Below are 16,085 nucleotides of genomic sequence, written 5' to 3'. Positions count from 1 at the left end.
GGACAAAGCTCATATTATCATCACCATGAATCAGCTGAGACATGTCTCTTTGATCTTATGAAGTGAAAAGCACCAATAGCACAGGCTAGATGAATGTGATTCAACTTTCAAACTTTTTTAACTTGAATGTCAACTGTCTTAACTTGACACAAACCCCAGGCTTGACAGTCCACACGAATAGGGCAAAGCTGTGTCGACGACAGAGAGAAAGTTCCTGGAGCTTAAAAATTGTGGAGGAAGCTTTGAGACGGAAGTAGTTTTAGAGGTGTAGTCAGTGCCTATTTTTCTCTGACTGGTAAAGTAAGTCATTGTACTTGACTAGTTGATATATTTAAGGGTACACAATTGCACATAACAAATTGAGGTCATGACACAAAAGTTTCATCTTTGTTAAATAGCTGTGTAAGTTAAAACAAACAAACAAACAAACAAACAAAAAAATGATGTTCAAATCAGGCAAGAGTAAGTGCTGAAAGAATTGCCTCTTGGACTGGGGTTCTCCTTTAATGAGTGAGAACAGAATAGATGAGAGTGTGTATCTTGTTTGAAGGACAGAAAAACACTAGGAAAGAATATGTGTTACATAGTCATAATGTTCTCTTTATCCAAATAACAGTGTTGCACCTTCGTAGACCCAGAAATTTCATTAGTGCATGCAGATGTAGTTCCCAGTTACATTCTTACAATGCACCGTTTCACAAAAAGACTGACGAATTCTGGATTTTGCTGCTCAACAAAAGTAAGAACAAAAAGGTTTTTTTTTTTTCCTGAGCGTAACTGATGCATAATGATGTGCTGAATAAGCCAAAAGAAAATGTCTCCTGTAAACACTGTCACACATTTATCACAAGGGAAATGTTTTAAACATTTTCTGCTCATCTCGGATGTCACAGAAAAACAATTTTGATGACATTTGACGTATTTTTCAGGCACTAATCGAAACTTTGCTGACAAATTGCAGTTCAGAAATAACCTCCAGGTACTGTGGTAAGGTTCATTCAATAACTAAGAAAACTACTGCCAGATGAGCACTGGAGGGTATTATGATGTGGTTTAGGTGGAGTTTAAATACAAACATCCATAAGTGCATTTGATTTAGTTTGCTCCAAAAGTTTGATGCTGATTGGATGCACAGCACCAAATATTCTTCTAAGGCACCATGTTTAAAACTCATCACTCCATTATTAGTCCACTTAAACTTACTTTCAGTTTCATCTATGTACACTGCAAACAAAGGCGTCAGTTAGTTTGTTAGTCCACTTTTTCAACTTCTTTATTCTTCATTTTAGACCTTGCTTTCATATTATAATGAATTTAAAACAGAAATTAGTCTCTGGCTTTTCATTAGTAAATCTAAACAAGACACTAGAAAAATCATCTACCAGAAACAATGTCAAAATCATTTTCATCTCAACATAAATTAAACATCCAAAAATCTGTTTTAAAAACAGTTCTTGTATAATTTCTCTCCTTTTCCCTCGTTCTCCATTTTACTACCTGTGAATATCTCTAAACTGTATCTATACTTAGTGGCCCCAACTTCCTTTAGGACTGCTAATTTCCCCATTGCAGTTTGCTGTAATGTTTTATAGAAAAAAAATAGCCATTTATAAAAGGTATAAATACAGTAAATACCATTAGATTATAAAATGGCTGTGTTTTGATTATAAGCAACTTACAAAGTTGTGTTGCTTCATTAATTATCTCAGCAAGACCATGTGTTAGGTATCAAATAATTTCATAAACCTTCTAATAGATGAACAGATGGTATTCTGAGTTATCAGACCAAAAGCACTGACAGAAGGTCTAAACCAAAATAAATATAAATAAATTCTCTGAAAAAAAGGAAGTTCTGACTCTCTTGGAAGCCTCATATTGAGAGTGTATTATTTGTAGGAAGAATAGTGCTTTAATACAGATAGCAGGCGCTGATACAATCCTTTATGAAAACCCATTTTCTTTCTAATTTAATGATTTAATGTGCAGTCTGTGCCCTGAGTTTGATTAAATTAAAATTAAAATCAAATTCACTGTGAAACACTTTCAAATTTGCCTCTGGCAAAAGGGGGAAAAAAACTACAAAAAGTGTTGAAATTTTTCTATTTTTTCTAAGAAACAGAAAACAAAACGAAACAAAAAAAGAATGTTATCACACACACACATACACACACACCTCATGTGTTGTCATGACTACCACATGACAGAACATATGACGATAATGCAGTGGGAAGTGTCACACATGGTCCTCTTCGTGGCAAATACAAGCACAAAAGTAAAGCGAGCCTTGGCTGACGGACGAAGCAAAGTCAGTCATTCTTTATTCTATCCAGTAAAGAATGAGTGACTTTGCTTTACCATAATCAGCAGTATCTGTCTCCTACTGGTGGGTAAAAGGCCTGAAAGATATCTATGATCACCGTCTGAACATCTATGGCCTCTAAACCCTTGAAGACATAAGGAACGTAGGCATCAAATCTGTTTGCAAATCTGTTTTGTTGTTTGCATCAAATCTAGTGTCTTCTGAATGTGCAGGCTTTAGTTTTACTTACATACCCAAAATCTTACCATTTTTTCACATTGCGTGTTAGACTTTCATGGGACTGAACTGTGTTGTTTTTTAGGAAATTGCATCAGGTATACATGTGTGTAACTCAAGGTTATAATCCTGGAAGTTGGTGTGTAGAATATTTCAGCTTTGGGTTGATCATCCACAGTATATTAAGCATTAAGGACTGGATCCTACTGGAAAATGTGGAGTAATTCTCTGGGCCTTATACTGGAGTGATGTGCTGACCTTTAAGTGTAATGCTTCATGTCTGTGAACATCAGTGCGAGCGTGTCATTTGAAAAGGACATTTTTCCTGAGATGGAACGGGAGCATTTAAAATGGCCCGTGTTCACTGCTAAGACCAAATACAAAAAGTAACATCTCATAAATTTCCCATTGCTCTTTGCTGACCTTTTGTTTGTTTAGCACAAACAAAAACAGGCACAAAAATAAGCAACATACCAACATTAAAAAGCCACTTCCCTTTGAGAAATTGTACATTCCCTACAATTACCTTCTATATGAAAGGATAACCTAGACTGGGTCTGTGTAATGTTCAGATAAAAATAACAATAACAACAAAATACTACTCCAGTGCTCTGAATGAGACACTGAATGAGTGCATAAAAAAAAATCCAAAAAATTACTCCTTTATAAACCTTTATAAACCTTGAAGCATGTTTAAAATATAAACATTTCTGTACCAATAGTCTTTTAACCAAGGAATTTCTTCATACTGAAAACTTAAACCACTGCAAAAATATTTTTGGTGGCTTTTCAGAAAGAGCATCTCACTTATAGTCTCTGAAGAACACTGACTCTGAAGAGCACTGGAATCAGTCTTTCCGTCTTGATAATTAATTGTTAAATTGAACTTAATAGACATAGTTTCCAGACCTTGGCAAAAAAGAGAGGGAGTTTTAAGTTTTGCTTTTTCATTTTGACAGGCACATTACCAAAGTGGTTACAGAACCAATTTTTATGTAACTCTTTCTGCAGTTGCCACGTGCTGATTTCCGAGCTTTGAGCAAATTGCCTTCTCCTTTCAACACAAACTGTCTAAAAGGCTTGCGGTAGGTCACACAGTCCTTCTCCTGTCACGTCTCACGTTTGTCCTGTCTTCATCACACAGTCCTTCTCCTGTCACGTCTCACGTTTGTCCTGTCCTCATCACACAGTCTTTCTACTGTCACGTCTCACGTTTGTCCAGTCTTCATCACACAGTCCTTCTCCTGTCACGTCTCACGTTTGTCCTGTCTTCATCACACAGTCTTTCTACTGTCACGTCTCACGTTTGTCCTGTCTTCATCACGCAGTCTTTCTCCTGTCATATCTCAGGTTTTTCCTGTCCTCATCACACAGTCTTTCTACTGTCACGTCTCACGTTTGTCCTGTCCTCATCACACAGTCTTTCTCCTGTCATATCTCACGTTTGTCCTGTCCTCATCACACAGTCTTTCTCCTGTCACGTCTCACGTTTGTCCTGTCCTCATCACACAGTCTTTCTACTGTCACGTCTCACGTTTGTCCTGTCTTCATCACACAGTCTTTCTACTGTCATATCTCACGTTTGTCCTGTCTTCATCACACAGTCTTTCTACTGTCACGTCTCACGTTCGTCCTGTCCTCATCACACAGTCTTTCTCCTGTCATGTCTCACGTTTGTCCTGTCCTCATCACACAGTCTTTCTACTGTCACGTCTCACGTTTGTCCTGTCCTCATCACACAGTCTTTCTCCTGTCATATCTCACGTTTGTCCTGTCCTCATCACACAGTCCTTCTACTGTAACGTCTCACGTTTGTCCTGTCCTCATCACACAGTCTTTCTACTGTCATATCTCACGTTTGTCCTGTCCTCATCACACAGTCTTTCTACTGTCACATCTCAGGTTTTTCCTGTCTTCATCACACAGTCTTTCTCCTGTCACGTCTCACGTTTTTCCTGTCCTCAGAAAAACCAACAGAGATGCTGAGGGCTGATATTTTTTTTCTTTGGAATTGACCACTCATCCCTCCCAGAATTAATGTTATTGACTAAACTGCAGTATTCGCCTAATCTTTGTTGTAATTCTGTATCTATATAACTGGCAAAGCTGTGACAATTTTCAGTGCCATAAGAGTCAAGGATGAATGGAGAAACTGTTAACAGGTGTCACAATGGTGAGACACAAGCAACATAAAATCAATAACACAGATAAACAGTACCATTTCTAAAACATAATTTTAACTTGTTGTCTGTCTTCATAACATTCTGAGCTATTAAGAGCTTAAATGGTCATACATTTTAATTAACATTACTGCATTCAAGAGTTGAAGTTTAAGTGACAGCTTAGACGAGGCATCTGAGAGCTGAGGTGACCTGCAGTGAGGGCATATTCTGACAGTCAGCCATCTGGAACAGCGTTTCTCTGTGTTTTTCTTGGGGCCTCAAAGCTTTGCATATTTTCTTATTAATCTTTGCACTGTCAAGTGGTACTTAACGACTCAGAGACTTGATAATGAGTGGAAAAGAAGGACTCAGATGTGCCAGGACAAAGAGCCTGTGGAGTTGAAGTCACTGAGAAAGAGATTAAGAATCCATAGCCTTTGGGGAATTTATTCCATTACTAATCTCAGGTAACTGGTACTAATATTCAGTTACTCCCAGTAACCTTCAGTCACTGGTCAGGGGAGTTAAATTAGGCCTGAAAAAACTGCCCAAGGAGAAGATAGGGCATTGAGCTGGAACAATGACTTAAATGAGAAAACAGAAAAAAAACAAAGCAAAACAAACAAATAAAACACACACACACACACACACACACACACACACACACACACACACACACACACACACAATCACCCTCTCATTTCTCCTTTGAACAGACATGCAATTTAAGTCCAGTAAGTTTCAGTGGTACAGCTGAATAATTCTATGTGTGTGTTAGGCCTGACAACAAACAAGATGACTGATGTTACCACAGGCTGGCAGGACTTTGACATTTTAACATCTTTTTCCAGATAGCAAACCAAAAATCCCATAATGTAAGAACTGTTCCTCTGATAGCTTCTAAGATCTCTGGTGCAAAATGTGTTTCGTAATTCCTTCAAATAATACACATGCCTATACATACAGAAGCTCTCTCTCTCTCTCTCTCTCTCTCTCTCTCACACACACACACACACACAGTTTTTATGCATTACAATTTGTTTGCTCCAATTTGATCAAAGTGAGCTAAAGAGCTGTAGTGAGGGGTCTTCAAAGGCCCTGTGTGCTCTCATGTTTAAACAACTGTGGATGTTAGAACATCGCCTTGGCAACAAAACGTAGACTAAACAACCAAGAAAGACAAGCTGAAATCATGTTTGTTATTAAAAAATGTCCCCTTGAAATCATCACAGGTTGCTGCTTTCCTGTTTTTCACACCTCACACACGCACACACACACACAAAGAGACACACACACACGTATACACAAACTTCCACCAGCTGAAAAACACTTTCCAACAGGTATCCGGGTTATCCTCCAAGGAGTAGTCTACTCGCTATTCCCTGCCTGTTGGGATGAGGAAAAGGAAAAGTCCTTCTTATGGCAAGAGGATGTGTCCCTAAGAGTCTCAATTATGAAAAGAAGCCAGTAAGCACTTTCAGAGGTAAAACCTAGAACAGCACGTATGCTTGGAATGTCACAGAGTTAACCTGGACTGGAGCGTATCAGGTAACAACAATGAGAGAGCAGGAGAAAAAACATGCAGCTTTAGCTTTGAAAAAGAAATACAATCCGCTTGAGACATCCAAAGAGGAAGCTGTACAATACTGATAGGAGAGGCCAAGAGGTGATCTTCGTTACATGTTCACATGTGAGAAAATTACCCAAATTTACCTCGCGGTGAAAGTAAATTAAAGACTGTTGATAAAGCCTTTGAGGTGTCAAAAAGGTGTCTAAGAGATACCTTTTTATAACGTTGACCTCCACAATTTTCATGTTGTTGGCGTTTCATCAGCTGTTTTACTTGAATATTCTTCAGCTGTAGTAAATGTTGTGTTTTGTAATTGTTATGAGAGCGCCTGGTGTGTCAAGCCCGTTTGTTTAGGCACAGTATGAGTACAACTTACGGCATCTCCAACGAATGACTGTGTGCCCTTGAGAAGATCCACAGAGAGCCATAAGGAAACCTGAGAACTGGCGCACGGATCATTTCCCTTTGTTTTATTCGTTGTCGGCTGATGACATGGTAACAAGTGGCACCATGCTCGAACCCACGTCCCACCGCGATGACAGACGAAGACCACCGACAGCGGATTGTTTCCTGTTATTCAAACGCTAGCTACATCTCTCTCCGCTAGCCGAAGAGGAAGTGCGACATTGATGTAGGCCTATAGAGGCACGCGCATCTTTGGGCCTTGGTGGGTACGTGCAGATTTACCCGCCTGGAATGCGATTAGTGCTACGTGTTAGTCGTTTTCCTATAGCCTATAGACCGAGGGCTGTAACGCCTTTGATGATTTGCCATATATGGTCGGGTTTTATGTCATGGTATAGCAATGTCGAACTGAAGTGGAAACTGACTCATGGAAGAAGAATAACTTTGTCTCAGAAGAAGGATAACTTTTTCTCCATACCTCTTATGTATGTCGCCCCCCCCCCCTCCAAATATCTTCGAACTCTTAAAGGACGATTAAAGTTTTATTAGCGGTCGACTTCTCCGCACGTACATTTCTGTAACACCTAGAGGAAGCCCCAGAGAGAACTTCTGATACTTTTTTGTGTCTTCTTTTCCCCTAAACTTTAAGAGTTTGATTAAATACACAGATTGCCATATGGTTGGCATATAATATGAATGGGCACATCTTGAATCTAGAAATTTATACTTTATGTAGAAAAGGCTGTAACTGGGGACAGTCTTATTTTCGGTGTACTGACATGCCCTCGACTGTGTAAAATTAAGCCAAGTCAAATGTAAAGGACATTATTTCATTCCATTATTGCACTACGAAATTCTTACACTAATTTACAGTTATGACAGGAGGCCCTGTTACACGCTCTCATCGTGTGCTGTCCTGAACAAACCGAAATGCTTATATAATGCTTAATACAGTGTGTTATATTATTATTACTTCACTTACTTTATTACTTTATAATTCGTTTATATTCGTTCAATATTTGACCATTTTTTCTGTTCCTCTTTTGCACACCTATATAACGTCGCTTTATCTATTACCTGGCCCCAGTTGCTACTGACCATTTGCGGGGCATTGTTTTCCAAGTATACTGACACCAACAAGTCTTGCAAGAAAAATCTGACTTAGCGGAAAAGCTTTCTGGATCGAACAATGCGTGGGTTCAATCTGCGCCATTATACCCTGTGTGACCGTAGGGGGGCGATGTTAAACGACAGTTCTAACAAGTTAGACTGTTTTTCGTGAGAATGACTTCAAGCATCATTGCTGCCACCATCATAACAGCAGCAGCAGAAGCAACCATATATAAACTGTATAAGCTAACTACTGTACTGAAATCACCTCAGATTATGAAGCGTCTAAAATACATGTAGATTTTCCAGTAGCCGTGAAAACGCTGACCAACAGCATACGATTATCAAAAAAGCAAACGCCTGGATGTGTGACTACGATAACTTTATAAAAAAATAAGAAAGTGAACGGCAGTACAATCAGACACTCTATTTTTAGGTCAGTGAAAATGACTAGGAAATGAGCCACATTTCTGAGCATTTTCCCCTGCATTTCGCCGGACATTAGTCTGTGACGCCCTTTCAGCACGATTTACTATTCTTGTTGACCAGGGTCAGGCAATCGGCGCTGGTGACGTTAAAGAACACCACAGGCAGTTGAAACTTGTGGGAGTGGTTGAGGAAATCTGTAGCGGCGCGGCGAAATCTGAGAGTTAAACAGAGTTTACGAAATTGACCACTGTCCGTGCGGATTATCAAAATCAAGAGAGATACATCCCACTCTAAAATGTGAGTTTCCTGTTTTTGTTGTCAAAAAATATTAATTTTGCCATGATACATATCTCTAAATTGCCAGTTTAGATAAATTGCCAGTTGAGCAAACCTTTATTGTTTCCTTTAAAATGTGCTATAGGGGGGCAGTAACCTCGGAGGTGGTAATCTTCATTGCCAAGGTTAATTTACGTGCTTGCGGCTAATATAAATCTGTTTCCCTGTAGCGGTCGGGTTTAATAGGCCATTCATACCTATTTTGCGGGCGATATGAAGATTGTGTTTTAAGGTTAATTAACTAGCCTTGAACTTTCAGTGTACTCAAATATACTGCCGTTTTATGTGTCCGGGATGTCAATATTCATATTCTTTCACGGTTTCAGTTTTACATATTTTTCAGTTATAGTTTACCATCTATCCAAGTTGAATGGACATTTTACCTGATTATATGTGCGTTTCAAAGGTTGAAAGAGCGTTGAAACTTTCCAATTCAAAATCATCAAGTGCATAGGATGTAGGCTATGGCACTTTGTTGCTTCGCGTGCGGAAAATAGTTTATACGACTTGTTTTCCTTTCGAGATATATGCATCAATAAGGGCAAACAGTCTGCGCCCTTATCAGATCTCCGCATTGTGATATTATTTAAAGAGCGAGACGCCGTACCGTTTCCGCATGGAGGCGGCCAGAGGCACTGGCCAGTGAATAACCTCAGAGTTCTCCGTCCACACGCGTTCGAGAATTGTTTTTGTATGAAAGTAAACCATACACCGGTACGCATTAAGCATGTGTCACAATTCCAATTGGAGTGAAGTAGTAATTAAGCCCAATTAAAGTTAAAGAACTAATCAGAATTTGCATGACAACTTTTCACTGACTGAGGATATATTCCAAGATCACTTTGCAGCTCAGCGTTATCGTGCCGCTTGTAATTGACACGACAAAGTGCAGAAAAAAACGAAATTGTCTTTTTCAACGAATCAGTAGGGATAAAACACTATGCAACCTTCAGAGATAAGAGATTCGGAACAGAAACGCTTAGTTGAAGTCAGGCTTATCTCCCTCCGGACCTTGTCATAACGAGAATTAGTAGACCACAAAAGGGAGAATATTTCATATAACGTACCTACGTATACATCTGCGGGAGAGCTGTTCAGGTGCAATGACAGAGAGGCTGAAGATTTGTGAGGTTCTTTGAATAAGCCCCAAGTGGGCCACTCACCAAAGATTCAGTGAGTAGAAATTATGTTTCTCTAGCAAACCTTAGATGTCACAAACAGTTGCATACATAGAGTACAAAGTGACCATTCAGAAATGCTCCTCCCAGCTGGATCATTGCCCCAAACATCTGTCCAAATCTTTACCATCATAAGCAGATCAAAACTGTTCCTGGAACAGCTGTGACAGAAGCCAATGAAACTGAACTACTGCCCATTACTTTTCTCTTTTTTTCCTCCTCTTTAGCTTTTTCAGGAAGTGTCAAGGCTGGATTGCTGTGGCTCCCCCGTTGAAACAGAACCATTCAGACATTCGCTATCATTTTGTCGGACAGGAACCCACTGTGTCCATCTCGACACCGGCTAGAAAACCCGCACCTCGCACGAAGGGACATACAACCGAAAGATGGAGAGAATCTCTCTGCTTCTGCCGCTCCTGCTGTGTATCAGAACAGCAATCTCAGGTGAGGCCACTTTCTTTTAAATAGTTTGATTAAGCAGAAGATTCAACATGTCTTTGTGTGTGTGTGTGTTTTACATGGCTTTTTTGCGACCTTTAAGCTGCATTTATGACAAGCTAATCAATTTTTCGTACTGTATGATTATGAAACAGACTGATTGCTCATTGATTGTTAGTTTAGTTATTTTACATTAAAATATTAAAATATATTCAATTAGACTGAATAGAAGTATGATTGCAATTTAACACAATTTATGGACATTTCTGTATCAGACAGTAACATATAAAAACGTTGTACTTGTCATGCTTCTGTTTGTACTGCGAAGAGAACAGAGTGTAATCATGATTCAAATATAACTGACAATCAAATGAGTTAAGCTGTAATATGGGTTTTCAATTAGAGGAGGATAAGGCCCATAACACATTTCCCTGGTGCATATTCGAAAAATTAGTCTGAAGATTTCATAATGTGAGCAATTAAAGTAATTTACACCTTTAAATTTCAGTGCACACCTGTGGAAATATCAGAGTCTTTAATAGCTTGCTTCATTTTTAATGAAAAACAGATCATAGAGAGCATCATTAGTGTTTTAATTAGTATCTTATTTTATTTATTTTTTTGGTTATGTCTGTATTAGAGCAGTGATGGACGAGAAACTATCTCATTTTAAACTGCTCAGTAATTTGCTCATTCATTTGGCATTTATAATGAAGTTTTGCTGTTATGGGTGTGAAGAAATGGTTCTGCCATTAATACATCTGCCATCTGAAAGCACAATCTGTTCCTCTGTGTCACTGATGTGCATTACTGTGTACTCATTCAAAGCCACCAAATTAGGATAAGATTCAAAATTACCTAAGAGACTGATAAGCTGGGGAAGATGGCTTCTTGTATGAATTTGCGGGTTGGTTCTGTGTAGTTCATAGGGACTGTAATTGGATTTGATGCAGTGACTTTGATGGCTTGAGTATTGGTTGTTTACTTATTTATATTTTCAGCCAAATTTTGATCCCAAGTAGAGCTGTGATAATGGGGATAAAATAATTCTTCATTTAGTCTTCATGAAATTATTCGCTAGTCCATAGGCTCTTCTCCACCATCAGTGAACCCAGTTAAGCTAATCAGCTACCCAATGATTGAACCTGATGTACTATTATTGAAATTCAACAGACAGGTTTGAGACCCAATAAACAATTAATAAAAAAAGGGCGTTCCTTACTCTGGATCTATTCGGCTTGACAGCGTTCCTATCAATAGCTTTAAATTCAGGTTTAAAAGTACAGGGCTCGGATTGATTTTAGAACTGAGCGTATTCACTCTGCTGCCCTCATCATTTTTTTTTTTAAACCAATCCAACACAAGCTCCACAGATTCACCTGAGCTGATCATCAAACTCTTGACAAGATGACTCGCTAAGACACCCATCGCTGAGCTAAATTAAAATTGATTTGGAGCGAAGGAGACGCTTTTTGGATAAAGTGAAATCATATTGTAACAATGTCCACTGCATGCCTTTAAGCTAATATCCACCATCCCCAGACTTTGCCATGTGACCTCCATATTTGAACCTCAGGGTTTATCCACTTTGTTGAAAAAAAAAAAAAAAAAAAGTTGTGATTGGTTCTCAATTTGGTTTTCGGAAGATGTTTTTATGGTTTTCTTGAGGTCCTTCGGAGGCTCTGTTGGCAGTAGCTGGCAGTAGTTCAGTATTTCTGTGGCCAGGCTGGTTGTTAGATGGCTGTTAGGTTATCTATTGCTATTGCTAGTGGGACCAATGCAGCACCTCCATCTCTTTGGCAGCCAGTGTGATGACAGAGGGAAAGGCGATGCCGTCATTAAGCTGGTGGAGATGAGGAAAGAGAGTCTGGATAGAGGATGGCTGGGTGGGGGGTAGTTGGTTAGTTGGCTCTGAGGGAAGCAGGACCACCGCTGGGTGGGAGGGAGAGGCACAGCGTGAGGAGGGAAGGCGGGCGGTGGGCGGGTGGAGGGTTTTTTGCTAAGCCTTCTGCGGGGAAAATCGCTGGGGATTTACATCCTCAGGAAGAGTGCCCAGGGAAGGTTCATTATGTAACTGCCTGATAGCACAGCAGTGGCACCAAACTAACTGTACTGTTCTTAAGAAAAAAAAATGGGGGAGGGGTCAGACAGTGAGAGAGAGAGAGAGAGGGAGAGAGAGAAAGAGAGAGAGAGAGAGAGAGAGAGAGAGAGAGAAAGAAAAAGAAAGAAAGAAGGAGAGATTGGAGGAGAGGAAGAGATGACAGACGGCTTCTGAGACCGATGGGGAGAGGAAAAAACAGAATGAGTGAAAAAAAAAATTCCCCTTGTGTTAAATATGGCGTGTAGAGCCTAAATAAGCCACTTCCCACTGTGCTGAAGGGGTCGACCAGCCGGCCAGACTGGGTGGCAGGGAGACCCAGTGACGCGACCACTTGTCGCTCCTGGAGACCGATTTCTATCTCAGCGCTGCAATTAACAATCCATTTTTTTTCCTTGACAGCCATTCTTTTTTTCCCCTCTCTCCTTCCTCTTTTTGAGTCTGTCTTCAGACTCACCATTTCTCCTGTGATTTTACAGATGGTAGATTTCTCAGCTTGCTTACACAGGACCCAATGGAATTTTTTCATTTAGAGTTTATATATATACACACACACACACACACACACACACACACACACACACATATATATTTGGTATAACTTCTTAACAAAACATTTTCACGTGAGAAGGCATGGATCAAAGCAGAAGCCAGCATGCGCGCGTGTGCACCCCACACACACACACACACACACACACACACACACACACACACACACACACACACTCACACAAACACAGACACACATACACGCATACACCTGCATCATGAATGCATGCTCGACATCATCATTCATTCTCTTATGTCTGTTCAAACTTGACCTCAAACTAAAGAACTACATAAGTAAATTGTATCATAGTAATAACTTAACATCCATAATAGATAAATAAGATCCCTTACAATCCACATTACTTCAGTTCAAAGCTGTCCTGCCTACGTCTGTAGCTTTTAATCTTTAAACCATCCTATCTGGCATTTTAAAAGATGTCCATGTATTCGGGAGACCTTTGCTTATCTTGTTTGTCACCCGTCTCTTTACACCGAGACAATTAAGCAAGCACGGTCTTCTTTTACTCTGTGGGTGGCTGTCTTTTTTCCCCCCTCTCACCAGTGCCTCCGTCCCTGGGGCTGAAGCTGGATGTTCTCCAAGTCAGCCAGTGGTGGCGTGAGCACCGAATGCCTCATTAGCAGTGGGCTGAGATAAAACTTCAGGCCCAACGTAGCCCACCAGTGTCCATGCCAGCGGCCGCTGCCCGGCCAGATAAGGCTCTGTGTTACTCAGGCTTATCACTGGGCAGTCCAGTGCTCAGCAGTCTGCTTAGAAAACCGCCAAGTTTAAAAGAGCTTTTTTTTTGTTTGTTTTGTTTTGCTTTGTTTTGAATAATGTGTGTTTTTTTTTTTTTTTTTTTACTATTTTAAGGCCAGACAATCACAGAACTATATTCGAAGAGTCTCCATGACTGTTTATCTGTTCACTCTTGTCCAGAAACAGCTTGATTAAAATCTCTGGCCGCTGACTGTGGTTCAGAGTAACAGCGGCCTTTGTCATTGACTTTGTTTGTGGTTTTATTTGACTGACATTAATTATTTCACTATAACTTTACTTTGAGCAGCATAAGGGTTTTTCTAAAACAATGTTTTTCAGGGTTACGGTTTTCTCCCCCTCCCTCAGGTTTTTTTTTTTTTTTTCTTCTCAGACAATCAGATGAGTGAAGATGATTAAGATAAGGTTCTCAGTTTTGGTTTATTATACTTAAGATACAAATGAACTCTAATAATAACAGTTAATATTGAGATATCAGCCAGTGGTATCTTGTGAACAGTTCCGTGGCTGCTTCTGGCACAAGATAAGTTGGTTGCTATTTGCCACAATAGATACTGTTTGTCTTTGTTGATAGTTTAACAGTGTTATATCTAGATGAGTGGTAATAGTGTAATGATAAGGAAAATGGCCAAACCACACAGCATGGCAGCTTTGTGCTCCTGTTCCCTTAACCCAGATACTCAACCCGCAGGCTGCACCAGATATGTGTGACTTCTGACAGAAATAATAATCATTTCAAGTTGCTCTGGGAAACAGCTTTAATAAAATTAAAAGGTTTGTAAATAAACCTATGAAATAAGAGCTTACTTCGTTAACTGAAGCCCACACTTGCTGGCTATAAGCAATAGTTTATGTGACTTTGTGAAAGCAAAATTCAGCATTTAACTGTCAGTTCCTCATCTTTGATTTATTATATGCAGTTTACAGTTAACACAAAATGACATGCGCTAGTTTTGACAGGATCCTTTCAACCTGACAGAACTTTCCAAAGCTTGAAGCTTGCTTGAAGTCAGAGGCTAGACATGCTGGTTGCGAGCGACGAACGCATTTCTTAAATTTATGTAAGTGGCTCCATGTTGGTGTTTAGCACATCTTGTTTTAAAATGTAAGTGGATGCTCCAGAGTTGATTACCATCAGTGCGCTGTGACACAACTTGTTTTCCTAAGAAGAGTGCAGTGTGTGATTTACCACTTGACACTTAGCACAGTGATGCTTATGTGTTAATGTGTTTGTTGTTTGTTGACAGCCATAAGCACTTAAACTGACTCTTAATCCAAATGAATTGAAAAAAAAATCCTTTAAGAGCTCATAAATGCCTTTATTTTAAAGCTTAAGATAGACCAGGAGAACACAGGAAGGCTAGGACTTACAATAACACAAACTATGCAAGGACTGCACACTTAGAGTGAGGTTATAAACAACACAAGTGGTAATGAAGTGTGTAATTAAACAACAGTGACAGTTTTATAACGATTTCAAGGCTGCCATCCTTTTATGGCAGTTTTTTTTAACAGAGTAAACATTTACAGGACAAAACCTTAAACAAATATCTTCTGTCTGGTTATGAAAAAAATCGAGCGGATGAACGGAACCCTCGCAGGTTGTAGAACAGTACACAGCCCAAGAAAGTGTTATTCATAACCTACCCAAATATTCATTTCATTACTAATGTGTGCTTCCTAAGAGCTGAGCATAATGTAGATCCTATCCCATGTTGTTTTGCACTAAGTGTTACAGCTAAAATACTTGGGCTGTTTTTTTTAATTGGCAAACATAAACCTCCCCCAGAAGTGGTTTTTGCGCATAATTTGTCTGTTGTTTGTTAGCTATCACATTAATGAGACATGCTTGTTTGACAGTGTATCACTCCAGTATCTCTTAACTCAAACACAGACAAAATAGTTCCAAGCTATAAAAACTTGCTGTGAAAAACAAACGAACAAACAAACAAAAAAACCCATGGGTGTCAATCTCAGCTCGGAATTGAACAGTTTTCCAAATCTACTGATGAATCTGTTTGCTATATAGCTTCAGCTGTCGTTAAGACGCAGTCCAAGTGTGCTGGGGGACGACAGCATCGTCTCAGGCTGATTCTATGAAGCACATGTTGTGCGAAGCTACATCAAACTTGAATGATTGTGAGCACTCATTGTGCAATGAATCAAGACTGCGCCCATCTGCTCGGGCTAACAGCCGTCGCTAAATTGGTCTTTCCTCCCCAAACCTCTGCACTAATTAATGCCGGGGAAGTTAGATAGGGCTCTTGGTGGTGAGTGCTGAAAATGTCTCATCATTTGACAGTCTGTTTTTAAATTGTTTATATTCAGTCAAATTGTGATAGTCTAGACTCTATGTGTTTCTCAAGACACAGAGGAATTCAAAGACGGCCAAAAACAGCTGAAAATGGAAAGCAAAAAGCAATGTAGGCAGCAGCATATGTAAAAAAATATCTCTCTCTCTCTTTCTCTCGCTTTCTCTCTCTCTCTCTCTCTCTCTCT

At 39.6% G+C, this 16,085-nt stretch overlaps 1 protein-coding gene across 1 annotated transcript in view; it reads left to right on the top strand.

Moving 5' to 3' along the window:
• The first annotated feature begins 8,447 nt into the window (after positions 1-8,447).
• The window catches only part of eng (endoglin), a 37,383-nt gene continuing 29,745 nt past the window's right edge, over positions 8,448-16,085 (top strand). Inside the window, exons 1-2 of the mRNA XM_030785299.1 lie at positions 8,448-8,509; positions 9,954-10,170. Coding sequence (XP_030641159.1) covers positions 10,113-10,170 — 58 coding nt within the window. The 5' untranslated portion in view covers positions 8,448-8,509; positions 9,954-10,112. The remainder of the gene's footprint in view (positions 8,510-9,953; positions 10,171-16,085) is intronic.

Source organism: Chanos chanos, chromosome 9 (genome assembly GCF_902362185.1).
Source record: "Chanos chanos chromosome 9, fChaCha1.1, whole genome shotgun sequence".
Lineage (NCBI taxonomy): Eukaryota > Metazoa > Chordata > Actinopteri > Gonorynchiformes > Chanidae > Chanos > Chanos chanos.
Note: the sequence above shows the minus strand (reverse complement) of the source record. Positions and strands in the feature narration are given on the sequence as shown.